The sequence below is a fragment of the Pteropus medius genome, unplaced genomic scaffold, assembly GCF_902729225.1.
Source record: "Pteropus medius unplaced genomic scaffold, Ma_sr-lr_union100, whole genome shotgun sequence".
Lineage (NCBI taxonomy): Eukaryota > Metazoa > Chordata > Mammalia > Chiroptera > Pteropodidae > Pteropus > Pteropus medius.
The window spans coordinates 12585397-12612963 of record NW_024349519.1 but is presented as its reverse complement, the minus strand read 5'-3'; the positions used below and the strand labels follow the sequence as shown (position 1 = coordinate 12612963).

The 27567-nt window shown below is 39.3% G+C and overlaps 2 protein-coding genes across 16 annotated transcripts in view; one reads left to right on the top strand and one right to left on the bottom strand.

Moving 5' to 3' along the window:
- The window catches only part of PPFIBP1 (PPFIB scaffold protein 1), a 146717-nt gene that overhangs the window by 54247 nt on the left and 64903 nt on the right, over positions 1-27567 (top strand). The window contains exons 1-2 of one of the 15 annotated variants that reach the window (XM_039882415.1): positions 20946-20955; positions 22414-22420. The exons of the other annotated variants lie outside the window; for them this stretch is intronic. The gene's annotated coding sequence lies outside the window, so the exon portion shown is untranslated. Of the gene's footprint in view, positions 1-20945; positions 20956-22413; positions 22421-27567 lie in introns of those variants that run through there. 15 annotated transcript variants of the gene reach the window in all.
- Positions 7674-9177, bottom strand: CUNH12orf71 (chromosome unknown C12orf71 homolog). Its single transcript, XM_039882439.1, has 2 exons — positions 8565-9177; positions 7674-8041 (listed from the first exon to the last, which is right to left on the bottom strand). The coding sequence occupies exons 1-2, from the start codon at positions 9096-9098 to the stop codon at positions 7739-7741; spliced, it is 837 nt and encodes a 278-aa protein (XP_039738373.1). The 5' UTR covers positions 9099-9177; the 3' UTR covers positions 7674-7738.

The following is a 27567-nucleotide window of genomic DNA, read 5'->3' as shown; positions in this document are numbered from 1 at the left end:
ATTAGTCGTTCCTTCTCCTTGCCATGGCCTCTCATCTTGCTTGGAAGCTCTTCAATGGGTCTGTAATTGGATGACTGTTTTGTTGAACAAATAAACACAATCTCAACCTTGGGAGGGAGTTGAGAAGACGCAGGATGGAACTCTCTATTAATGCTTTTGGTTCCAATGTGTGGAATTCCTGGAACAGGGAAGCTGCTCCCAATACACTGATGTCTAAAAGTGTTTCCTGCTTGAGGAGGTTAGCTTTTACAAAGGGAAGCATGTTTCCTGAGGCATTCTCAAAAGTTTTGGATAATTTGGTGAGATTTAAATTGTCTCATTAGAAATTAAAGCGTGGATTATTTGCTCAGAAAAGTTGGCTTTTTGACTTCGAGATCTAAATTGGTCTTGCTTGAGGCACATAATACACCTTTCAGAGGCCTTGCACCCAAATTAGGCTTCCTGTGTTAATGAGGCAGTAGTTAAAACCAAGTATCAAGCAGGAAATAAGTGGCCCTCAAGGAATAGCAGAACTTCAGCATAAGACCTCTCCCAGGAGACAGCAGCAACACCCCAAGACACCCATTTACATTGAACCATAACACCCCATGGCCTGTTGACCTCTTTCCTTCCTTTGTTAACCAGCAGAGCAGCAAGCACTTCTTTGTGAAACTGTGATTCTAGATGGACAGAAAATAGTGACTAGTCCCACTGAAGTATTGCAGGATCTAGAAAGTGATTTCTGTTTCCCCACTTTGTGGCTTTTCCAAATCTTCGAAAGGTAGAGTGAAAAAAATCAGTGTGTCATGGCTAGTTCATTGCACTCTTTACCTGATATAATACAGTTGATTCTTGTTGTTTATAGTGGATACATTCTATAAAGTCTCGTTGAATACTGAATTAGTGAATATTGAACCGTTGCTCCTCAGAGAGGTATAGGCTTAGGTTCCTGTGAACCTCTGTCACAACATTTTCTCAAGTGATCAATACACAAACTTGTTTATTTTTAAAGGTACTTCATTTAATATTGTTGATTCATTAACATTGAACTCATGATCACAGCACTATGACCAATACCCGAACAAGCTTACCTAACACATGCATTTTCTCTGCAAGGCTCATCACAGTCTTTTAGGGCTTCTGCCTTTGCATAAGTTGTGCCCTCTGCCAGTGTTTTCTGCTCGTTTTCCCAGGGCTTCCTTTCAGCTCTAGCCCAAATTATAGCCTCTGTGCTATGTCCAGTGAGATGCCCGTCTCCCCCACAAGTATGAGCTCGTCCAGGGAAGGGTCTATTATTCTTATCTTTGTCCACAGTCTCTAACATGTTAATGTTCAGTAAGTGTTTTCGAATCAGTGAATGAATCTAAACATTACCTGAATGGTTTAGAAATGTGAAGCCTTTAAAAAATCTTTTTAAATTTAAAAAAAAAAAAAAAGAGTAGAATATCAGTCTCTGAGTACAGACAAGTAGAAAGATGTGACCGTGCTTTTGTTAATTAGCTCTGTCGTACAAAACTGAGCTTTTCCACTCTATACTGTGCCACTCCCCCTGGCCTCCAATATAAACATCCAGGGACTAGGCTTAATTAAAATAGAAGCTAGTTAAATTTTATATGGGAGGAAATGATGCTCCTTTTCTGATATTATCTATTTTAATTATTTCCTGCAGATTAACCATTTATTTTATCAAATATTTATCATAGAGCTTCTGCGTATAAAAAACTGGGCCAAGGGCTTTGGAGCATAAAAGATAAGCATAACACAAGGGGCTTTTGTTTCGTAGGAGAGAAAGACGTGGGAGCTCATTTCTATAAAACAGGATAAAATGTGTGCTTACTAATGGTAGTATTATGGTAGCATAACAGAAAGCAAATTATTTCCAGCCTGCTCAGTTCTATATCAGAGCTTGAATTTGATCTGAGCCTTGAAGAGTCATTTGGGGATAGGTAGGTAGTAGGACAAACTGAAGGAGTAACATTGTTAGGGCAGTTAGTTCCACGGAGAGGAAACAGTATGAGCAAAGGCACTGAGGCAGGAATGTACAGGGAGCAACAGCAGGGGAGAAGTACTGCAAGGAGAGTGAAGGTCGAGAGGGGAGCATTGTAAAATAAGACTGGAAAAGTACATCAGGATCCTATTATAGAGATTTAACGGCAGTTTGCTTGGACTTAATACTGTAATCATTAGGAGCCATGGCAGATTTTTAAAACAAAGGAAGTGCATGATAGCAACTAGCAGCAGCTAAAATTTGTAAGCTGTGTGCCAAGCACTTTCACTAAATCCTCACCACAGCACTTTGAGGTTAGTATTATTAGTATAAATTTTATGAATGTCAATGAAAAGCCCAGAGAGGTTAAGTAACTTCCCCAGGATTCACAGGAAATCAGTGGTGGACTTTGGATTTGAAGCCAGGAAGTTGTCTTTAGGACTTGGGTTTCGAACCTAGCATTGAAGAGAGCATTTGGGGGAGACTCTGAACTTTCTGAATTGTTTGCAAAATGTTTAGTATATATGAATGTGTGCATTTGTTGAAGAAAACTCTATAGCTTTAATCATATAAGAGGTATATACCAAAAAGGGTTAATAAAGACTGGTATCACCCTCTTTTGCTCTCAAAAGTCCTTCAGTATGTTGAGTGCATCAAGACTTTATGCTTATGATGCTTCTTAGGTTGATAGACGTAGAATAATCCAGCATATTCCTCGAAGTAAAAGGAAATGTCAAAACAACTTAGTATTGTAAGTGGCAAGCTGTTGCTGATTTGTGAGAAACAGAGAAACTGACCAAGAAGGTGTTCTGAAGGTAAATATAAGCTACCTGGGCTTTGAAACTTGTTGATAATTTGAGGGCAGAGAGTCTAGCTCTTCACTAGGCAAAAATTATTCTTTTAAATTTCAATAAGAGCTAAACTTTTAAAGATTGAAATGTTTTTGGAAAATGCCTAGATGCTAGTCTGCTATCAGCTGGACCAGGTTGTCCTTTTACAGTTAGAGGGACTTGCGGGATGAATATTTATTAACCCATCAGACTGAAAATTCCTTGCAGCGGGTGATGAATCCAAAGGCAAGTGCCAAGATGAATGAATGACTGCAAATTAAAGAACTGGCAGCAGCTTATATCACTTGAGGAATTAAATTAATACCTGAGTTTTGTTTAGAGTAAAAATTTTCATGCTTTACAGATGTACATCTTTAAGATATTTCTATTACACAAGTATAGCAAATATACTTTAATAGTAGAGATCTGGATTTCCTGCCTGCTGGAGTTTTTCTTAATATTTTTTTCATCTTTGCTTTCTCATTTTTCTCTATATTTTTTTCCTGGATCATTTGAAAGTATCTCATGTACAGCTCATATTCAACTGTTGAAAAATCTTTTATTATAGTTTCGTAGATTTGATCAAGGATTCAGTCAAGTGTCATCAATAGCCATTGTTGTCTTGTCTCTTTAGTCTCATTTAGAAACTTTCTTATCTCCCTGCCTTTTTTGTTTTTTCTTACTTGGTATTTCATGACATTAACATGTTTGAAAAGTCTAAGACAGTTGTCTGGAAGTACGCCTTTCAGTCGGGGTTCACATGACTGGCTTCCTAATGATTAGATTCAGGTTTAGACATTGATAGCAAGCATACACTGCTTCTCTTAAGAAGGTACATGATATATTGTTGGTTAGGCTAAATTTAATCACTCAATTAAGTTGGTGTTCACTGGACCTTTATAATGTAAAGGTACCTAATCTCCTTGATAACTGATAAGTAATCCCTAGGGTAATTCTTGGAGACCATATGCATGTCTTGTTCTCCAACAATCAGTCATTCACCCAATGGTTTTAGCATTTATTTTTGATCTTTATATGAATCAGTTATTATGTTGGTGGTCACAATATCATGCTCATTGAATTTTTGAAGTCACTTTACTGGAGAAAAATTCTCCTCTTCACTCTCATCCCTGTTTGAGGGAAAAAATCTAGGTCCCAAAGACAGATGGCAGAGGAGTTGGTGAAAGTGAAACTCGAAAACAACTATCCAAACAAACACATGTTAATATTTAACAATTTTTTTTTTTTTTAACTTCGTGAGTGGGTGTACAGGAAAGTTCCTAGAGAGGTTTGGAGATTTACACTTAAAATAATAAAACTTTGTTGATGCAGATAAAGAAAAACAAATTGCCATGCTTATTTCCTTCTGCACTAAAAGAATTCAATAATAATGAGATGAGTTTTCATTCAACAGCCACAATCTGAAAAAATATTTGATGTTTGCCCTTCCTTTTGAAAATGCCTCAGAAGTTCTTTATAAGGGAATATTAGATTGAAATCAAATGGGCATCAAAACCATGGAATGCTTTTGAAAAGTGGGATAGTAAACAGAAATTGTTTAGTTGGGGCATTTCTTGATCTCAGCTTATAGTCCCTTTGGGAATTTATTTTAAATTCCCAAAGGGACTATAAGCTGAGATCAAGAAATGCCTTGACTGGCTCCCTCAGTGACTCCATGTTATCTGATGAGGATCTTATTTCACTTTTGAAAGCAGTGTTGTTCTCTTTGTTAGGGTATTAGGGGGTAGCAGGAAAAGGTCAACTTCAGACAGTGTAATAGAAAACCCACCCATCTATCTTGAAATTAGAGTACCCTTCATGCAATATAAGTTCTCCCACTTGCAATTCATAATGAAAAGATGTTTATTTTTGAAGCACTTAACTACCCATCCTACCTAAACAAAACTGTTCTTAAATATTGGAGTAAGGACCTTATCAGGCACTCTCTGTGAATACATTTCTAATTTGCTTAATTTTTTCCCCATTGTTTTGTAAGAGGATTTGGGGCAGTGTTTTTATGATAGGTAGACCTGGACCTGTGCATCCTCTGGAGCCATGACTTTTCACATTATATCCTGTAAGTCTGGAAAAATGATTTGCTTCTGTTTTGCTGGTAAGGTATGTTATGTTAGCACACTTTTTTTCTCTCATTGGGATCCCTGTGAGTAAGAAATTAGCTTCGCATGGGGTGGCCTATAAAATTTACATTAGCCTATCCTGCGTTCGGAGAGAGCTGAATACTCCCTCATTTACTTGGTAAGTTCTCACACTGTATTTCTGGCTTATATTACGGTGTTGTTATAGATTCTAGAATATGAATATTTAAGGCAAAACCTTGCTAATTCAAGCAGCTAAGCTTTATGAGTTTCAAGGTTGAGCAATTCACTTGAATGATTTTGAGTCGTGAGACAGTGGATCCTCAAACTTATTGGTTAGATTAACATTTGCCTGGGAAGTGCAATAATTCAACAAGAGGCTTGAGGTTACAACAGAGCTAATGTCCTTCCATGACCCCGACCCCTACCAGCAGTTTATTCTCAGTCCTTTTGATGTGCAGTGGACCTCTTGCAGCCCCAGTCCCATGTATGTGACACAAAGAAGAGAACCTGGTCATAGTTGGCATGATGCTAATAGCTTCACAGCATATTTTAACACCATAATGAATGATGAAGAACTGAAATATTCCCTTTTTTTAAACATTTTGACTTGCTTTCTGAGATATAGCATGACAACTCCAAAGCATATTTACAATTCTGATTCTTGGGCTTGTAAAGTACATTGCTTGAATCTTAGCAGTAGGTTCATACCTGTCAAGCAGGTTTATACAACATTGAAAAATAAACATAACTATGTCAGAAATCTTACTGATGAACAGGACTTCATATTTCGTGTGAGCAATCTTTTGAAATAGTTCATTTGTGTTGAGTTTTTCTTAGTACTGGACTTAATTACAAGAGGAAGAATTAAAATAACAAAACTCTGGTTACAAGTAACATGATAGTAAGAGATGTCATCTTTCTTTTAGGCATATCTTAGTGTCTAGTCTAAGGCAACGCTAAGGCTCCGTGTACACTTGTTAAACTAAAATTTCAAATTAGTAGTTAAATTCCTCTGATCTTAGGTTTCTTTTGTAGGTCACCACTTCACTTGACCTTTCACAGACTGCCATTTTCTCTTCTTCCTGTCTCCCCTCTCACCCCATTCTGACTTAAATAATAGCAACTCCAAGCTGTTATATTTAAACTTTAAAAAAATTATATAGGAAAAATTTCAGAGTAATAAGGATATATTAAAATCATCTGCAACGGTATGTAGAGACAGAGAGACCACTCAGGTTAGAATCTTGCAGTTAAAAGGAAAGAAGACCTGGTGATTGCCCTCAGGCCAGAGTCTAATGTAGGTAAAATAGTCACCTGAAGACAGCTCAAAAGTACAAGTCATGGTGTGACGTGGCGGAATGGGGACTGGGGGACAGTTTAAGGAAGAGTATGGTCAACTTTTCCTGGAAGGATCAGTCTTGACCTCACAGTAACCCTGGAGCAGAGTCTTTGAGAAATGAGTTACCCAGGCGGTGTGGGGACTTGAGAAGGCAATGGCAGGGGATCCTCCAGAGCGTGGAGGGGGTAATCACCGTATTTTATATGTTGGCCCTCATGAGAAGGAAAAGTATCGTGTGGGGGGATTTGGTGAGCACAGATTAAAAGGCGACCTGGGAGAAGAAGGGAGCAAGGCACTGTGAATGCTGCTAGATGCAATATGCTGCTGTTTGGGAAGGAGCTGCGTAGGTTGGATTTGGAAGGAAGTAAATGATCATCATGAAACAGGGATAGTAATGGGACTCGGTCTTGGCGAAGTCGAAGAGCAAGCAAAGGTGGGGGAGGGAGTTCCAGTGAGCTAGTCGGATGGGAGGATGTTCTCAGAGAGGTAGCCTAAGTGAAGAAACTCAGGGTGTGACCATGAGCATAGATAGCTGAGAAGGCCCTGTTCTTTGATCTCTTCCCTCTCATTGTACTATCTTTCCTTGGGCAATATCATCTCACTGTCTCTCAAATATACCCAGCCAAAGTTACACACCTTAATTCCATACCAATTTATCCAGAGGCTTAAGGTCTTTCACCTTAAACTAACCACCTTTTAAAATCAACCTTCTCATGTTAAATTGATTATACTTTAGTATTCAGTGTGTACTTCATAAGACTGTTCTCACCAATACCCCTTTATGGTCATATGTTTCCATGGCTTTATCTCTTAAATAATTGACTCTTAAACTCTCACTCTTGGATGTCCCTTGGGTCAAGGCATCTGGGGAGAATAATAGCAACAGCAACAACAATATGTATGAAGTGCTTGTATTATCCCATTAATTCTCATAACAACCATAGGGAGTATGTAGTATTATCTTTCCTATCTCATGAACAAGAAAAAGTAAGCTTAGGGTGGTTAAGTAGCATTCCCAAATCCTCTCATTCCTCCTAAGTGGGCCACTTATTCCATAGCCAAGACAACACAGACTAGAACCAGTCAGGTCCCCTACAAACATCAGAACCACTGTCTGATCTCTTGAAACACTGCCATTGAAATACTTCCTGAGTGACTCAGTACCCGCTGCCACTTGCTCGAGCCCCGGAAGTTCAACCAAAGCCACACTGCCAAGCTGGGAATCTGGTGGGTTGTACTGCTGCCTTCTGAAAATGGGGATTTGGGTTAATGATGAAATAGGGTAAAATACAATAAGAAAGGCAGAGAGAAGAGAAAAAGAACACCTTTGTGTTAGGTGTTAAAATTCCCAGAGAATATATTTCAGTCTTCTGGATAACATACATACTTTCAGCCTCAGTCAAGACAGTGAGCTGGAAGAGGAAGATGTAGATAACAAGAACATGTTTTATTATTGGGAAAAAATTAACTCACGGGCATCGTAGAACAGGGACTATCAAAAAGTTCAAAAACTTGGCGATACAGAGTGTCCTAATTCGGGGGATTCTTGAGGTTGGATTCTTTTGCTTCTGTGAGAGAGTCTTTTCTTTTGTGTCAGCTGATGGGGGTGCTCTGTGGTCTTCTTGGGGTGCTCTCTTCCCCCAAATGAGGAAAGGACTTGCTGCCTTAGCCAGCGGAAGACCCACCGGAAGTTCAGACAGGAGAGGGCTTGTGTACTGGAATGAGTGTCGTCCTCTAATGGCTGATCTGATGAGATTGTGATTTCTGTAATGCTTGTCCTTTGGCTGCCGGTTGCCCGGCCCATCGTCTGCCAAGAAAATAGGTGATGAGTTAGATATGCGTAACCTGAACAACATGGGATCAATATTTACCCATTTTTGGTACTCAAATCCTTTTACCAAAAATAAGCCAACTGTAAATGCAAAGTTTCAATACTTGATACTTAAACACACACACATATCTTTTTGGGAGGGGGTCATAATTGCTAGCCTTTGCTTTTCCTTCCCTTTCTCTACTTCAATGCTCCTTGGTATTTTCCCTTCAACTCCCTAACCCTTTTTCTTGCTGTTATCCTTGTCCTACCTCCGGCCATGTCAGACACCCAGAGGGCCGACCCTCCTTCACAGCAGGTAGCAATGCTCCAGGCGTTTCATCCTGGCCCCTCCACCAGGTTTGTCCCCTGCTTGCCTGTGAGGCATTGCTTTGCTCACCTCAGCAAGTTCACGTTCCTGAAGCCATGGAGGAATCTGTAGAAACTGGATGACATCTTCATTTTCTGCTGGGTCAAAGTTGGGCAACTCTTGACAAGTCTCACGTTCTTGATGACTGACCTGAGCCATATCTGGAGAGGAGCTGCTGGACAGCTGGAAATCTTCCTCTTGAAAAGATTCAGGGAACACAGACTCATCATCTGTGTCATCTTTCTGATTTTCTAGAAATTTCTCAAGCTTTTGCACAAGACCATCCAGTTTGCTGAGGGTCATGTGTGTCTCCTCTCTGGGGAACTGGTCTATCCACTGGTCATCTCCATGCAGACCCCAGTTAGCAGTGAAATCAGAATCGTTAGAGCCCACATCAACATCCCAGGCCAGGGGGATTCTTAGTTTGCAAAACTGCTCCAGGTCATCCTGAATTTGGTCTCGTCTTCTCAGGAGCCTCCCTATATTTTCAGTCCGCCACATGCCTTGGACAGGAGGGACAAAATGGATCGAAGGACCCTTAGAAGAAGTGTTGTCACAGGAGAGTGTGTTCTCATAGGAGAGGATGTCCTCACAAGGATAACAGCCCACGGAGAGGCTCAGGTTTGATTCGGAGCTGCAGTCCTTAGTGTCAGCACAGTTGCTGCAGGAGAATGAGTTTGCCATGGAGTTGAAGACTCAAATTTTAGGTCTCTCTCATCTCAGGGATCTTCAAAAGAAGGAAAAAATAGATGGGATTGATGAAAAGAAGGGAGTCATAGTACTTAAGCAATAACATTATCCGTTTCTTTCTCTATTTAGTTCTATCCCACTCTGAAAAAGTTCATCCTATTTTGCAATCTCCAATGAAGGGAGAAAGAGGCAGTCCCCTCCCTTTAAAAACCTGTTTTGTTTGTATAACAACCCTCACATCATTGGTCTTATTGCAACGAAAGAACTTGTATTATAAAAGAAAAATAATCATTGTATACAATTTGAGATATAAAAGTATAAAGATGAAAATAAATGTGCCAATGATCCCATTTTGTCCAGAGATAATGAAAACCATCGTGAAAACATTTTGGCAGATTTCCTTATAATCTTTTTCATATGTACATATATTTATACATGTATAATTTATACATATACTAACATTCACATACATATATGGATATGGATGTCACATCAGTTGAAACACATTATTTTTTGTGGTATAACCTGCAATAAACATATATGGCTATTCTATCATTTTAACCACTTATTAATGATCATTAGGTGCTGGTAATTGTTTTAATAAATAAATCTACAATAAACTCCCTTGTCAATAAATCTTCGTCTCCCTTTATATTTCTATATGTGGGTTTAATTGATCAAAGACCACAGATGTATTAAAGTCTCTTGATAGTCGGTACCAAATTGCATTCCAGAAAGGTTATAGCCATTTAGATGCCCCTTCTCTCACCACTTGATGGCATTTTTTTGTCCAACCTTTTCTATGATGCTCTAGTAAGTAAGTAAGTTGGGGACAGGGGGAAGAGAGTACACACACACAGAGACACACACGAATGCATACGTTGCAGACTGCCATTCTCTGCCCTGCTCTGGTGGCTTCTTGCATAAAAGAGGTGCTGCTAACTCCCGAGCCATAAACTGGGGACATTCAAAATCCTTCAGAACCCGAGTTTCAGTGACTAAAAGTCCAACTGCCAGCAACCTGTGTTCTGGGACTGTTGGTTACCATAGCAACACAAGGACTTGTTATAGTCAGAAACGTGGAAAGAAAAAAAAAAGGGATAGGAAGCCACAGGATTTCTTGTTTCCAAAATATTCTGTACCTATATCAGCCCAGGCTGAAGAAGATTCCTCATGAAGGACAAACGCAGTGGTGATTACTTCCTTCTTGTCATGCGGATGTCTAAGATGGTTCCTATTTTAAGGGAATTTAGAGCCTTTTTGGTGAGGTGGATAAACAGCCTAATATAGGACAAAGTGGTAAGTGCAGCAACAGAACTTAAAAATTAACATCATGGGAGAACAAAAGGAGGTACCTCATGCAGCCAGGGTTGAGATTGGGGTGAGGATATCGGGAAAAGCCTCCTGGAGGAGATTGCTTCTGATCTGAGTATTTACGGGGGAATGGAAGTTAGTGAGGTGAAAACTGGAGTAGGGCTGGTGGGAGAGGGCCTTTCAGGCAGAGGAGACAACATGAGCAGGGGCACCAAGCTGAGAAACAGCCGACTGTGTGAAGAGGTTAAGCAGGAGTCACTGAGATCACGGAAGCCCTTCCACGCATGTTAGAGAGCTTGGATTTTATCCTGTCAGCCTGTATTGGATATGGTGGTCATTTATCAGGCACTCTTCCAGGTAATTCAAAGTATACTGAAATACTTGACATGGTTAATACAAAGCAAAACTACCAGTGGACTTGGCAGCATGAATGTCATTGGTTTTTAATGAGAATGGAATCAATAGGTTTGCACTGGGTTGAAGGATGAATGGGAGGAGAAGTAGGAACAGTGAGTGTAGACTATACTTTAGGAGTATCTGAATGAGAAAGTGAGGATGAAACAGAATCAAATTTAGTTTCCACACCCACCCCTAAATAAAAGAGATAAGGCGTCAACCAGCGGAGAGTTTCAAAATATAAAAGGTTGGCTGCTTTATTTGGAGAAAGTAAGGGTGGGATCCATGGCCTGAGCAGATGAGTTGGTTGTAATAAAAGGAGTATATTATTCCATGATATTAGAAGGAAAAAATGAAGGATGGATATGGAAACATTTGGAGAAATGCATTGTTAACTACCACCATTTTCTTCTTTGAGTTTTTCAGCTAGGCTTCTCCCTTATTCCTGAGATTAAATCTGCTTTTTTTTTCTTTTTTTTTTTTTAACATCAGTTCTGTTACCTGGATCCCTGCCCTTGTTCTCCTTGTTCCCAACATTATCTATCTTGACAACCTCTTCAGAAACATGAAGTGTCTTGGACCTTCCAGAATTGAAGCTTTGATTTACCTTGTCTTTTTCCTCTGGGTATTCCTGCTGCTCCCACACCCTCTCACCTCCCAGGCTGCCCTTCCTTTAGCCACTATCATTTCCCTTTCCCTTTCCAATGACATCATGAAATTATTTGGGGATTGGTCAGATCATAGTTTCCCAGTGATCCAGACTGGTCATTTTGACTTCACTGCTGCAATGTTCTCAGTGAGTACTTCATGGGTAGAGGTAATAAATCTTTCATTGTCTGTTTCCAAACATTCGATTCTGAAGACAGATGTGGGTCCTCATGTGGGATTGAAGGTTCTCAGTTGCATAGATCAAACCAAAGAAACCTTTTCTATGAGCAAAATTATGGCCAACGTAGCTATAGCAGCCTCCAATCTGGTCTAAACTGTGAGGCTATGGGAGGCTGTTTGTAGGTCAATTTCAGTTATTCTCAGGAAGGGAGTACAACATCCGCTCAGAGTTTCCTACAGATGGAATGCATGTGTACTTGGAAAAAGCGTATTCTTAATTTAACGTTGCTTAGATTTGCTTTTGCTCACGTTTAAAATTTTTTCAAGTTTTAAATAGCATTAAAAGAAACCATAAGTTTTTATGTTTATCAAAAAAGAAGCATGGCTTAAACACACAGAAACACACACACACACACACACACACACACACACACACACACAGAAAGGAAAAGGAAAGAAACACTGCTCTGACTTAAAAGAACCTCAACTCATTGGAATCTATTAGTTGCTTAAGATCTTTTCCAAATATTTTTCTCAGTCTTGATTTTTATTAAACAAGATTATATTTAAAGTTTGCTATGACTCTCAGGTTTTTCACTGTGTATCATTTAAATTTCTAGGTTCTGTTACAAAGATGATTTAGGTGACTCTTTCAGGAGTTATGATGGCATGATGTAAGAAATAGGCAGAGGTAGAGTTGGGAGAAACCATCTCTACTACCCAACTTGAGGCCACCTGGCAAGTAGCCACAGAGTGCTCACATCTCTCATGAGTGATCGGGGACCTAGATTTATCCCAGGGAGGGTAAATCGGGAGCAAGATATTCCCTAGCATTTGCGGGGCACTTACTACATGCCAGGTCCTGTTCAAAACACTTTACATGTGTTTGTTTAATTCTCACAGCAACCCAGTCTATTGAGTATCATTATTTGCTTTGTTTTACTGATTAAGGAACCAAGGCATGAGCAGTTAGTATAACTTGCCGCCAGTCCTGGATCATAAACTCTAGATCTTGTATTCAAAGGTAGGCAGTCTGGCTCCAAAGTGCCCTGTTCTTTCCCTCAACAAAATCTTGTCTTTCAGGAGGCTGCCTTCCCACCTCCTCCCTGGAAGATTCTGGGGAGAGTTGACTCAGTCCAAAATCAAACCCATATTCTGGTTCCTTGAAAGAAAATCCTTGGAGTAGAACAGTGTGTTCTAAGATACAAGTAGATACATGTAAAGGCTGGTACAGAGGGCTGGCCTGAAACAATGGCATCCACATTTGGGCAGACTAAAATGAGATTTAAAATAAGTATTCAGCTTCTTCTTGGACATAATGAGATGAGGATCCCTCTGCTCTGGCTTTCCATAAAACCTCTGTGACTGCCTTTCAGAACACTGAGAGCCTAGAAAAGAATTCATAAGTAGCTTTCTCTCCATGCAGCTGGAGTGAGGAAAAAGCTACATATTGTACTGTTACCCGTGGAAATCGAACACCTTGAAATAAATAGAACATTTAAGTAGGAAAAAATTGTTTTCCAGCCTAAATTACTAAAGTTTAGAGTGATCTTAAAGATAGAAGAGCTTCAAACTTTAAGATAGAAGAGCAGTCTCAGAGAAAACTCTATTTATTATTCATTTATTTATATTTATTTTTCATTATACCATCCATATCTCTTTCTCTCCCTCCCCTTCCCCACCTCTGTATTTATATACATGTAAATGTATAAAATTACACACACACATATTTCATTTAAAATATACAACTCAAAAAAAAAAAAAATACAACTAGAACAGCAAAAGCCTCTGAAACTGCCCTTCTTTCCCGCCCCAGAAAAAAGGATAATCACGGTTAGTAGTTTGATATATGTTAATGCACTAAGATCTTTTTTGGCAAGACATCATGGAGGTAGCAATGACACACATCATCCTTAGGATGCCATGCTGAGGAGTTTAGTCAATTCTAAAAGACAGCTTAGCTTTCACCTCTAATCATAGCTCAGGGGATTTTGGTTTTGATTAACAAAAACATTTGTATTAAATTCTTTAAGGCCTTAATTTGACTTGCTGGTCAAGCTTCTCAGGGATCACAGTCTTATTATCTAAACAGTATGAGCTGGCTCATCCTTACCTTTTCTCTTGAAGTACAATCATCCATAATAAAGCCTCTTGAGGTTTGTAAATGATAATGTGTCATGAATTTACAATGTTTTAGGCCTGGAGCCAGTAATACTGCTAACTCTAAAAATTGGAACACTTTCTAAAATCCATGACTTGATGGGATTCGGAAACTAAATATCTAGATTAAGAAGCTTATATTTTATAAGTTAAGCAGCTGTTATGGTTAATTTTGTGGGTTAACTTGACTGGGCCACAGGACACTCAGATATTTGGTCAAACTTTATTCTGGGTGTGTCTGTGAGGGTGTTCCTGGATGAGATTAACATTTGAATTGGTAGACTGAGGGAAGCAGATGGTCCTCCCCAGTGTGGGTGGGCCTCATCCAATTCTTTGAAGACCTGAATAGAACAAAAAATGAGAAAGGGAGAATTTGCTCTCCCTTGACTGTCTTTGAGTTGGGACATTGGTCTTTCCCTGTCTTTGGACTCAGACTGGATTTGACCTTGTCACCTCTCCTGGTCCTCAGGCCATTAGACTCTGACTGGAATGGTACCACTGGCTCTCCCGGGTCGCTGACTTGCAGATGACACATCTTGGGACTTTTCAGCCTCTATAACTGTGTGAGGCAATTCCTTATAAAAAACTTCTTTTTTCTTTAATCCATATATATGTATTGTGTATGTGTATTTATATACGTGTATATCTATATCCACATACATATATGTACTATTGGTTCTGTTTCTCTGGAGGACCTAGATTAAATATAGCTACTTATTTTTCACTTTTTGAAATTATGAAATATTTTAACAATACAAAAAGTGACATCGTGGGCCATGTGATACGATGCACTGAGGATACATCATCATTTCTGTGGTAGTCTTGCCAATAACGCATAATCTCAGCCTAATAGTGAAACATTATTAGAGAAACCCTAACTGTAAGACATTCAACAAATAACAGACAAATGTCAAGGTCATAAAAGGCAAAGAAAGACTGAGAAACTGCAGTCAGAGATTGCAGAAGACTAAGGAGAAATAACTAAAAGCACTGTGGGATTCTAGATAGGATCATAGAATAGATCAATGACATTAGTGGAATTCGGTATGCTCTTTATTTCAGTTCATAGTATTATACTAAAGTTAATTTCCTGGTCTATTCATTTTTGTGCTAAAATGCTAACATTAGGGGAGAGTTGGGTAAGGGAATGTAAGCATACTGTTGCAAGTTCTCCGTAAGTCTAAAATTAGGACAGAATAAAAGACTTTAAACAGAATACATAAAAGTATAGTAAATTATGTAACAAAGACCTATAACTCAGTTTAGTCGAGTCTTAACATTATGCCATAGTTGATCGATGATATTTTGAAAAGAAATAAAACATTCTAGATAAAACTTAGACCCTCTTGTACTCCATCCCTGATGCCTTTCATTCTCCACTTCTGCCTCCATCACTACCATAAATTTGATGTTAATTTATCTAATGTATGCTTGAATACCATTTTGCGTATTAATATATTATCTTACCTTTGGAGGCATAATCAATGTAAATATGAATGTGCTTAATACCATTTAATGATACACCTAAAAAAGGATAAGATGCTAAAATTTATGCTGTGTTTTTTACCACAATAAAAACAACTGAAGGAAAAAAACCAGTGTAAATGGACTATTTGTGATGCTCTTTAGAAAAGAGGAAGCCTCTTCTTCACAGCTTGTTTTGTTTTATGAGAATTATTATAACAAGGATATCTTTCTTTCTAACCAAATTCATAGCTGAAATATTTACAGTATTTAATTTTGAGAGTGGGGAGGGGACAGGTACAATTTCCTACACTGTGTTTATATATTCATTTCCAAACAGACAAAACTTTATCAAAACTCATGTACTTAATTAAAGGAGGCTGATGGTTAAAATAGAGTGTTTTGGTGTAAGCAAGTTAAATGTTATCAAGCCTCTGCCAGACACCACACACTCTGCTAGGTGCTTTTACATGTTTGGTCATTTAATTTTCATGACAACCATCTGAGTTGTATGTGTATTTTCACCCCTGTCTTCACTTGTGCAGTTGAGTACCCAGATCTGCCTCCAGCATCCAGGGCCTCCGGGAGCTAGGCTGCTGCTGCTGGGAAACGGCCTCATGGGTTGATATATTCGTTAGCAGTGGCAGAAGGTGAGAACTCTAGGTCTCCTCTTCGACAACTTCACCACCCCGTAGTGCCATGAAAGCAATTCATAGACCAAATTCTGCCGCACATACAAGCATTTAATGGCAAGCAGGCACAAAAACAATGAACAGCCTTGTTTTGTAAGCTCCAGACTGTGCTGTCCAACGGGGGAGCCACTAGCCACAGGTGGCGGTTATAATTAAATAAAAAATTTGGAGCCACTAGCCACATTTTGAGTTCTCAGTGACCACCTGTAACTAGTGGCCACCTTATTGTATAAGGCAGACAAAACATTTCCATCATCGCAGAAAGTTCTGTTATAGTTGCTCTAGAAGGTCCCTATGTTCTGTGTATTTGGGTAGCACTCTGAGCACAAGAAATTTTAAAAAGAGGCAGATGGGATGATATTCTAACATCGAGATTTAGCAAACGTTCTTGTTGGGATCAGGTGACAACATTTCATCCAAAGCCTCTAGAAGCAGGGCTGGTGGAGAAAGGCAGAGAAAGACAGAACCATGTTCTAGGTAGCATGTACACCCACCGGCAGGGCACCTGATCAGCAAACCCCTCCGGGATTCTGGAGGTCATGGGGAACCGCCAGAGTTAGCATCCTTTGTCACTGTGTCACTTACATGGGAGCCACACTGGAGACTTTTACCTTTCTGGTGTATTCTCCAGTTGGGGTGGAAATGCCCAGAAGGGATCCTTTTGGGACTAAGCAGAGGTCTGAACTTGGACGTTCAGATACCTTTAAATGCATATTGTTTGAGACCAACAGTTCTCCCTTTGTCACTACTCTCAGTTGGGTGGATAATCCCCTCGGTGGAAAAAGTTTTCCACGAGAAATCTTTAGGGGGACGAATAGGGATGATATAGACTTTTCAGCTGCTTTTAGTTATCTCAGAGGAAACAAGAGACCTCAGACCAAAATGCCTAGTTGTAATTTTAATACCTTTTCTTAAGAGACTAGTAGTAAAGTGCTCAAAAGGCAAAGACCTTTGTTTTAGTTTTCTAGGAGACTGCAAAGGGAGGGGCAGAGGTGGGACTGAGGGCTAGAAATCTAAGGAATTGTGCTCAAGGCTGATTACCCGAAGGACCCCAAGAGTTCAGAGGCAGATAGACTGGCATGCAGCTCCCAAACTAACCCACTGGGAGAAAATACAGTTAGAAGGTGGCCTACAATGTTTTTCATATATTCTGGAAAATCAGAAAGGTGGTATATGGTATCTGAAGAATGAATGTAAATAGGAGCAGGAAATGCAAATACCCATTATAAAGAATAATTCAGTTTAATTAGAAGGGAACTAGAAGAAAAGCACAATGGGAAAAGATGAGCCTGGTGTGGGAGCTGGGGCAAGATGCAGGTTGGATATCTCTTTGCATCTCTCTGGCCATTTATCATCAGCCATTACAGAGTTCCCACCAGTAGACACTGCCTGTGACCCAAAATCTCCTGTCTGTTCTACGTACATCCTCAACTTTAAATGATTTACCAATGCAGTGCTTCACATTTCTATCCAACCTTTTCTTAGCACAGATAAAGCTTTCTCTCCACATGCCTGAGGCTAAACAAAATTAAGCTGCAGGAAGTTCCCCACCTCTGGCTCAGATTTCCCCCAACATCTGTGAATAGATGCTCTTGTGTGTCTGCACAATGGTCTCTATTCAATTATGAACCACTTATGCATGCCTCCTTTTGGAAGATAGTTTGTTACCCAAAATGCATTTGTGGTGGCCTATATCACTTATGAACTGGTTAATGAAAGCTATGTCAATTAATGAAAATGACATTGGTTAATGAAAACTATAGGAAATGATCAGGCAAGCCTTTTTCAAATATTTTGAAGTTCAAAATAACTTTGTTTAAACTGCAAAAACAATGCCAGATGATTATGGAAAATTAGAACATACAAGACAAAAAGAGAAAATATTTTTAAAAGCCTACTTTAGGAGTAGAAATCAGGTTACTGGGTGCCAGGAGCTAGGGATGGGGAAGTGGTTTCCGCTGCAAAGGGGCAAGAGGGGCTAGAAATAATCTCTGTCAGCACTGTACAATAAAAAATGTAATTTGAGACACAAATGCAGCCAGTAACTTTTTATTTTCCAATTTTTGGTGGTTACATGACTGTACATTTATCAAAACTGATCGAATTGTATACCTAAAAATGGGTAATTTTTACTATATGTAAAGCATACCTCAATTTAAAAAAAACTCACATTTTTCTGCTAGCCAGAATGAGCTGATATGGATGCTTTCCATGAACACTTATTAGAATTATCCTCTTCAGATGAATCTCAGAAATAGAATTTGGCAATTAAAAAATAAAAACAAGAGCATACAATAGAATCATCCAAGTCTAGTAATTTTTGTAGACTTTAGATGTGTTTGTGTCTGTTTTTCCATTACATAGCTTAGTTTAAAAAGAACTGCTGAAAATTTAACTAGACAGTGCAGTTAAAAAAAAAAAAAGGATTTGCACGTGTTTGATAAGATAAAGATGAGCACAACTTATTTTGAGAAAGACCCAATGCTAATTCTAGGAAAGAGCTTGTCATTTCTGTTTCATAACTACTTCTCTTACAATAATATTAAAAAATCACTTGTCTCTGGACTTCTTCTTCTGTTATATAATATGCTTTGTAGTAACTATTTTGACAGTGGATCCTTCTGTCTGTGGGCATGTTTGGGGTGTGTGGGGTGGGAAGAGCTCATGTACCTACTTGATAGGAGGACGCTGCGGAGCAGTTGGTTGTGGGGGAGTAAGTCTAACTTCATAACGAAAGCCAGGAAATATTTTTGGCTGTGGAATAACATGTCACTAGTTATAAATAATGTCATTTGCCATTTGGCAGCTATTTTGGTGTTTTATTTTTGCACCTTAAAAAAATCCATGTTTGAATTTTGTTGAAGCTAGTATAAGCATTGACAATTTACAGATGAATAAGTCTAGGAGAAATAGGTGAAAAGGATATCTTCTAAATAGTCTTAAAGCCCAAATTCCTAGACTGAAAATAAGATAAAATTCATCGGGGCTGGAAAACCAATTCCATAAATGCAGGCTGGGGAAGACACACTGATAGGAAATTATCCCACAACATTCGTAGAGCACAAAGTGTGATGTCATTGTTTTAAAACTTGACAAGCTGCAGAATACATTTAAGAATGCTGTTAGCGTTAATGTGATGGCTAGGTGGAGAGCCGGAGGACAAAAAGAGCAATTAGGGGGATTGTTTTATAAACTGTATAAATGTATAACCAATGTACTCTATACTTGGGGAGGCGGGGTGGGAAAGAGGTAGACCCCAGGTTAGGAAGAAGGTCAGCTCTTTTCATTTTGTTTCTTCTTAGTTCAGGGCTTAGTTCAGTATTCTGTGTTTAAGCAATTGATCCAAGTTGGTCGTTTTTAAGGCGAATTTCGTCTGCCTCAGGGGTGATCAAATTTCAGTGTGTGTCGAAAATGCAGATCCTGTCCCGAGACATTTCTAGAGTAGTAGACTAGAAATGGAGCCTAGAATCTGCTCTCTGGACATGTAATTGCCAGTAGACTCCACCTTGAGAAGTACTGATCTAGAACAACCAGTTAGACTTTTACTAGGTTTTCTCTATATATTAGACACTGCGATGAATTCAAATAAAAGGCAGGATCCTTCTTGTGAACATGCTAAAAGAGCTTACAACACAAGGAGGGATTTCTTAGTGGGACAGTTGGTGGGCAATGAAGGAGCTCAGAGCCCGAGGGCCATGCCACCAACAAGTGACTCAAAGATATGGGTAGGATTCCGATTAGGGGAGCCGAAACTGGGTGTCTGGGCATCTTGTGGAAGATAGTGTGAGATCCATGAGGGAATAAGGCATGATCTGGAGAAAGAGCTTTACTTAGATATTGATTGCAATTTTGAAGCACTGAGGAAATTTTAACAGGCCAAAAGAAATATGGAAATTAGGGAGCAGATGTGAAGGAGATCCAATTGTCAGTGGTTCTTAAACTTGAGTGTGCCTTAGCATCTCCTGGAGGACTTGTTAAAGCACAGATTGCTGATTTCCACCCTTAGAATTTCTGATTCAGTAGGTCTGGGGACGGGGCTGAGAATTTTCTTTCTAACAAGTTCCCAAGTTCTGCTGATGCTGCTTGATCTGGGGACCGTACTCTGATACTGCTCTTAATGAATTTGGTGTCTTGATTTATCAAAAATCTATAAATAAGGATTGGAACAAATTGTGGGGGCACAATGAAGAACGGGATGGTCATTGGAGTGTTATGGGACCTAGAACTCCTATCACATGGGCCATCTTTTCTTCCTTCTGAGATTTTTTTACTCTCAGGGCAATTGGTCCAACCGAAAATACTCTCGGAGTGGAGACAAGAATATGTTTATGGAGAATAATTTGAGAACTATAAAACTTGTATTCAGCATATACCCACAGTACTTCTAAAACTCTGGTCAAAACTGTATTTCCCAGATTTTACAAAGAAAAATGTAAGAAGGGCATATCATATTTTAGTACCAACATTTACTATAAGGCATATTATTAACCTAGTGCTTTATGGAAGTCTCAACTCTAAAACTGAACTCATGACATTAACCCCTCAAACTTGCTCCCCCTCCAGTGTGCTTTATAAAATTCATCATTTTCTGCTCAGCCGATTGTGGCACAGGCTGGGCATCATCCTGGACTTTATTCCTTCTGTCTCATGCTTTCTTCCCTGCATCTGATCATTCACAAACCCCAGCCAACTCCGTCTTCTAGTATATGCTCTCCACTTTCCTGCCATCATTTTGTCTATCTGCCACTCCCACCTGGACCCTCCCAGAGAAGATGGCTTCCTTCTGATTCATCATCTACAAAGGAGCCAGAGAGATTTTTTTAAGAAACACAAATCATATTGGGTCACCCCAGTGCTTAAGACCCTTCAATGACATCCCTCTGTATGTAAGATAATCTTTCAATTCTCAAAATGGTTCACCTGGGCCCTGCATGACACGATCCCTGTCAACATCTCCAGGCTTTTTGAGCCACTCCCCTTTTGTTCCTTGAACTCCGGTCCCACTGCCTATTTCACTTCCTGAGCTAAACAGGTTTAAAACCATGCCCTTCGCTAAGGTGATTCTAGACCTCTATACCAAGGGTATCCACAGAGAAGGAGGGGAATGTATTACTAGACTTTAGAGATCTTTTGTGCAATTAGAAAATGTCAGCCTCCAGGCAGATGCAGCCCCTGGGCTGGAACAGGCTGGATCACAATCTCCTCTTGCCAGGGCAGGACACACTGTGCAGGTCATAACCTGCATAGCCAGAATGGTGACCCTGACTTGAGGTGTCAGTTGGTTTGCCACCAAATTAAAATGGGTCTGTTTGTCCTATTTAGAAGCAGAATACTGGACAACTTCTGGTAATCCCTGATAATCCGGCGATGTAGTAATAATTGTAACAATGAAAAGGTTTCTCCCATGAAGCTATAGAAATTGTTCTTTGCTCGACGAGGATAACATGTATGTGCTTTTCCAAGCCAGCATGGTGCTTGAAAATATATCTGTGCTGCCACATCTCATAGTTGAAGATCAGGAGTGATTTATAATCTACAATGTTTCTATCTGCTAGCATCTAAATTTGGAACTGAACAATTACAGCTGGAAGACTACCGTGCTTTTACTATGGGAAGGAGGGCCTCCTTGTTCTTCCATGTGACATGTTCGTTCTTGTGAAAATGTCTTAAAGTATTTGAGACCTGGCAGAAGATATGGGAGGAGACCTAATTCTTGATAGCCATGAGTCATCTTGTAAAAATTTAAATTGAACATTTAATTAAGCAGTTTCATTGTTGGTACAAAACTATTCATCAAACCTAGATTGCTTTGATGTACATGTTATATATCTACCTGTCCTCTCCCAGGATCCTAGCATATCTCTCCCTGAACAAACACTGAATAAATATCGTTGTGAGAATTTTGCCTTTGATTTGAGGGTGATTTTGTCTGTAGTTTTTAAATTCAGTGTTGAATATTCAATTTTTTTTTCTTTTTTCAGATTTATGGATGTGCCATAAGGGAGTATAAGAAAGTATGAAATACAACCACACATATGCAGTACTCTCTAGAGGTCATTCAATAGGAATAGAAATGTTTGTTTTGATGTTGAAATCGCTGAATATTGCTGTATCTAATGGAATTAGTGTATCATGTTCATTAGTGCGGATATAAAAGGCAATTGTTGAAAGTTGTCACTGGAAAGAATGTAACATGGCCCGCAGATCATTGCCTCTGAGACGTGTTCTTTTATATAGACCAGCGGTTGGGTTTTTCAGGCCAGTCGCACTCTAAACTGCCTCACAGGATGCTCTGTACCTTTGTAATTATGGGTCATCTTCCTCTGGGTGGTTGTTCAATCTGCTGCTGCCACAACCCAGCATCTTGCCACCTGTGTTGGTTTGCTAGGGCTGCCATAACAAAGTACCACAAACAGGATGGCTTAAGCAACAGGAATATATTCTCAGTTCTGGAGACTGAAAGTCCAAAATCAAAGTGTTGGTGGGGCTGGAGCCTTCTGAGGGCTGTGAGGGGTGAATCTGTTCCAGGCTTCTCTCCTTGGCTTATAACTGGCTGTCTTTTGTTTTCACATCATTGTCTTTCTGTGCATGTTTCTGTGTCCAAATTTCCCTTTTTACAAGGACCCCATCATGTTGGAATAGCTCTCCCTAGTCATCCCATTTTAACTTTATTACCTTTGTAAAAGACCCTATCTCCTAATAAAGTAATGTTTGGAGGTCGTGGGGATTGGGACTTCAACATACAGGTTTCGGGGGAGATGCATTTCAACTCATCATGTACCTGTAGTTGAGCTTCAATACAAATTAGCCCCAGAAATCTAGTAATATTTATTTTGGAGTCTTCTATAAATCACCAAAAGAAATCTGTAAATTAGCTGAATTTTCACCTCTTTTCCTGACCCAACTGAGCACATCAGTGTTGGTAATGTTGGTTCTGCAGATAACAGCATTCTCTCCCTAATTCATTTTATAAGTCACTAGGCCAAAAAGTATTAAATAAATGAAAACAGATATGAGAGCTGCACCTTTCATAAGGGGGCTTCAGCCACTCCCTTCCATCCAAGTCCATGCCCTTTAAAATGTCTAATCCATTCCAAGTTCTGAGGATTTAAAATATAACATGCTGATTCGTAGCATGTTTTTACTTGACACTTGCTTTAGTTACACTATTCTTGCACATCCTTTATTTTCCACATAAGCCTTGTTTGGCTGAGCAGTTTGAAACTCTCAGCTTTCCAATGCTTTAGAGTGACTGTTTATTCCAGTCAGTCTAAAGCACTGGAGAGCTGTGAGTTTGCAGCTGAACTTTCTGGCAGGTCATTGTCATACTGTCCAGTGACTCCTTCAGAGCTGTAGGTTCTTGAGCTGAAGGATGTCTTCTTTTTCTCCTCTGATTCTTCCCTGCAGACCCCTGGCTCCTGTCATACTTGTATGCCCTTCTCTGGTTTTTAAAGCCTACCTCCCTGTTCCCAAGTGTGTCATGTGTTAATGTGACTGGTATGTACCTTCTTAGGCTTCTGGGTATTGAGGCACAATCCATATTTTGTTTCTTCTGGCCTAAGAGACCTGGATGAATGAAATTTTTTTGCCCCTCTCCACTGCATAAATCAGACCCAAGCATATTCTAAAATATCAGCAATCTATTATTAAAACTACCATCCTTACTGGAAATACCATTTAGGGCTGGTTATATACTGCATAGCATCCTTATCATCCATGCCTCTATGAGTTTGTAGTAACATGGAAGGAGATCAAGGTCAAGGGTCCTTTCTGACTGTGTGAAAGGCCCTAGTAATCTTTACTATTAAGATGAAGTAGAATATTATAAAATTTTTACTAAATAAGAAATATATATGTATATATCAATTTCTGTGAGACAAAAGGTCAGTTCTCCATTCCATCATTAAAGCCAACTCTCCCTCCTTCCTGCCTTCTCTGACTGAATACCCTGCAAAGGAGGAGTTTCTAGTCCGTGAAGGTCCTTGGTTAGCTTAGGGATTTCACTCTGCTCTTGCCACGTCTCTTTAAGAAATGAGCCACTTGAAGAATTCTCACATGGAATTGAACAAGCATGCACATCATTCCTCCACCTGACCTCTAGGTATTCAAAATGATTTATAAATGAGAATCATTTTCTTTGCCACCCTCCTAAGAGATAAATTGCTTGGTTAAAACAGGCTTTTCTACCACTTGCTAGCCAATCCCAAGGTAGTAGGCTACATTTTTAACAAAACTAATAAACAATAGGGATATTGACCATCTCAGGTAGTCTTTAAAATGTAGGTTTCTACCCCATAAGTTCTGTCTCTGACTGAGTTCTTTTGTTTATGGAGCCTGGTGCTATCGATTGTACCTAAGAGGAGGGCTTGGGTCCCCATCTCTCCAGAGGTAACCAGGTAGCTTGAGAGGGTCTCCTAGATCTGGATCATTCCAGTGCTAAGGACAAAAACCCCTACTTAAGCTGCAGTAGATGTTTCCTGATCGCCATGCCTGGCTTCCTCTAGGAGAAAATCCCAGAGGACAACAGAAGCTCCCAAGAAGCTCCAGGAAGAGCCCATACTTGTCAGCATCCACCTAGTAACCTGGTGGCATTTGACCTCTTCAGAGAGAGAAGCTCAGGGCATCCCACGTGAATTCCAATTTCCAAATTGACTAGAATACACTCTCCAGGCGAGATCTTCCTTCAGAGCTTGGGTATGAGGATCTTTTAAATATCTCACCCAGAGACCTGAAGTATCAGGCTCAGCTAAAGTTCTTTGACCCTTAACATCTATCCTTTGTTACGAATGGCAAGATTTCGTTCTTTTTTATGGCTAAATAACATTCCATTGCACATATACATCACATTTTCTTTATTTATCTGTCACTGGACACTTAGGTTATTTCCATATATTAGCTATGGTAAAAAATGCTGCAATGAGCATAGGGGTGCATTTATCTTTTTGAGGTAGCGTTTTTGTTTTTTGTTCAGATGAATACTCACAAGTGGCATTGCTGGATCATATGGTAGTTCTGCTTTTAATTTTTTGAGGAACCTCCATGCTGTTTTACGTAGCGGCTGCACCAGTTTGCATTCCTACCCACAGCGCACAAAGGTTCACTTTTCTCCACATCCTCACCAAACTTGTTATTTTTGTCTTTTTTGATAATAATTATTCTCATAAGTGTGAGGTGATATCCCATTGTGGTTTCGATTTGCATTTCCTTGATGATTAGCGATGTTGAACATCTTTTCATGTATTGGTTGGCCATCTGTATGTCTTGCTTGTTGGAAAAATGTCTGTTCAGATCCTCTGCCCAATTTTTAGCTGGGTTGTTTGGATTTTTTTTTTTGCTATTGAGTTGTATGAGTTCTTTATCTATTCTTGGATGTTAACCCTTTATTAGATATGTGATTTTCAGTAGGTTGAATAGGTTCAGTAGGTTCTGTTCAATAGGTTGACTTTTCATTTTGTCGATGGTTTCCTTTGCTGTGCAGAAGCTTTTTAGTTTGAGGTAGTCCCACTTATTTCTTTTCGCTTTCTTTCCAAAATTTTCTGAATTCCACAAGTACATGTTGAGAACCCCATTGATTAACATTTAGGGTGTTACCATAGCTTTGTTTTTGTTTGAATCCCTTCTCTGCCACTTTGCAGCTATGTGACCTCTTCAAGTGATGATGATGGTGATCTTTGATGGCATTTTTTTCTTTTTTTGGTGATGCTTAGGCAACAGCCAAATTGTAGTATGGAGAGGGTGAAAGAGTATGTGGGGGGTCACTCATTTCAAGGGTATTATTGTAGAGTCAGAGCTGGATCTGTAACTTATGATGGGTGAAAAGAGGGATTTGGGAGTTTTTTTGTTTTTTTTTTGGTGGTGGGCTGGAATTTTTAGGTCCAGAAGATTTTCAATATTTTATTGTTTGAGCAGAAGGAAATTGAGGAGTAGAAGAAAATGAAGCTATATAAGAATGGGGCGAGTAATTGTTTAAAAGGTTGGGATGAGATCAAGAATAAGGGTGGAGAGTTTTCCCATGACAGAAGACCCTGAACCAGGAATAAACAAGAAAGTATACACAGAAATTTTAGAGGAGAGTTTCCCAGGATTCTCTGTAGGGTAGGCTATGAATTAATCTACTGAGATTATGGTGGACAGGAATAGGAATATATTAGAGGAGGGTTTTGTAGGAATTTTTAGAGATAGTCATTATGAGGAATGTGATAGGGAGGGAACTAGTGATGAATAAAAGGATTGTTGAGTAACATTAAGTGCCCAGTCAAGATTAGATTGTAGGCATTTGAAGTGGAGCCAACCCGACTTTCTCTAGCAGTACTTGGTACAGCTACATCAAGACACAGTGAGGAGTTTCATAAGGAAAATATATTTTTCATACCATGTTATTTTTTAACAGAAGGCAAGACTTGAGATATCCTGTGATTAAGATAATTCAAGGCCATTCAATACACCTGGTATAAATAGCAAAAAAATGTAAAAAACAAGTATATTGTTCCTTGCCTTGTTTTTAAGCTCAGGCAAGCACTATGTTAAGTAGATTGTGTACCCCCAATCACTTAGAATATCTAGCTTTGGAGTTACCACTTAAAAATAAGACAGATGCTATGCTTGGCTAGGGAAGAGTTATGTCTCTGGCAGGTGGGCTCACTTAATCATGTCCATGAGATGGACTTTATTGGAAAGCAATGGTCACTCAAATGAGAACTCCTCAGTGCCTGGAACAGTTTTTAGCACATGGTGGGTGAATGATAAATATTCTTTGAATAAACATATATATGTACATGAATGAATGTATAAATGTATCCATGTCATTTTGAAGCACTAGTCCTACCAAATATAATAAAATATGGAAAGTCCTGGTCATATTGGTCGTTTGGTGGCTCTGCTCTAGTCATTCAACATGTAGCTGTAGTAAAAGTAAGCTTTCAAATTTGTGTCAAAACAACTCAATATATTTACTCTGCTTTTCTTCTCTGCCTCTCTCATTCCCTCTCCTGTTGATGGATAACCTATGGGATAACAGAACTTTTATTAAAGTGAAAATGAAATCTAGGTTGATGATCTAAGATCTAAAGGAGTCAAACCCATTAATGTACCATTCTTTCATATGCAGTTTTCTGTAGCGTGTTTGGTGGTGATTAATGAGTAATTTTGTTGATGGATATAAATGGTTATTCATTTATTCACTAAACCTTCACTGAGCATCATGTCCTGAGCTCAGCTTGGCATAGAAAGTATTAAAAGTGGGACCTTTGTTCTTAAAAAGCTCAGTCTGATAGAGACAACATTCCATGGACCTAGTTAAGTGAGCCCACCTGCCAGAGACACACCTTTTCCCTAGCCAAATATAGTATCTAGTAGAGGTAACCAGAGGTTCCACATGGTAATTGGTAGTAGAGGTTTTAAAAAGAAAGAGTGCTGTGGGAGTGCTTGATGCTGTCTGTGGTCGTGGGTTTTGCTTGGGTGTTCTGCTACGCCATGTAACTTTCAAGTACAAGATCCAGCTATTTCATTAGGCTTTAGTATCATCCATGGTGCTGACTCTCCATGGATGATAATTCTACAGTTCTTCTTGCTGCCTTTGGTGGATGGAAGAAGTACCTGTTATGCTTGGG

What these genes read in the sequence shown, in the direction of transcription:
- CUNH12orf71 (XM_039882439.1), bottom strand. Translation starts at nt 9,098, where the DNA reads ATGGCAAACTCATTCTCCTGCAGCAACTGTGCTGACACTAAGGACTGC. An exon ending in CCTCTCCAGATATGGCTCAG is followed by an intron (nt 8,042 to 8,564) that starts GTCAGTCATCAA and finishes TTTTCTTGGCAG; the next exon opens with ACGATGGGCCGGGCAACCGG.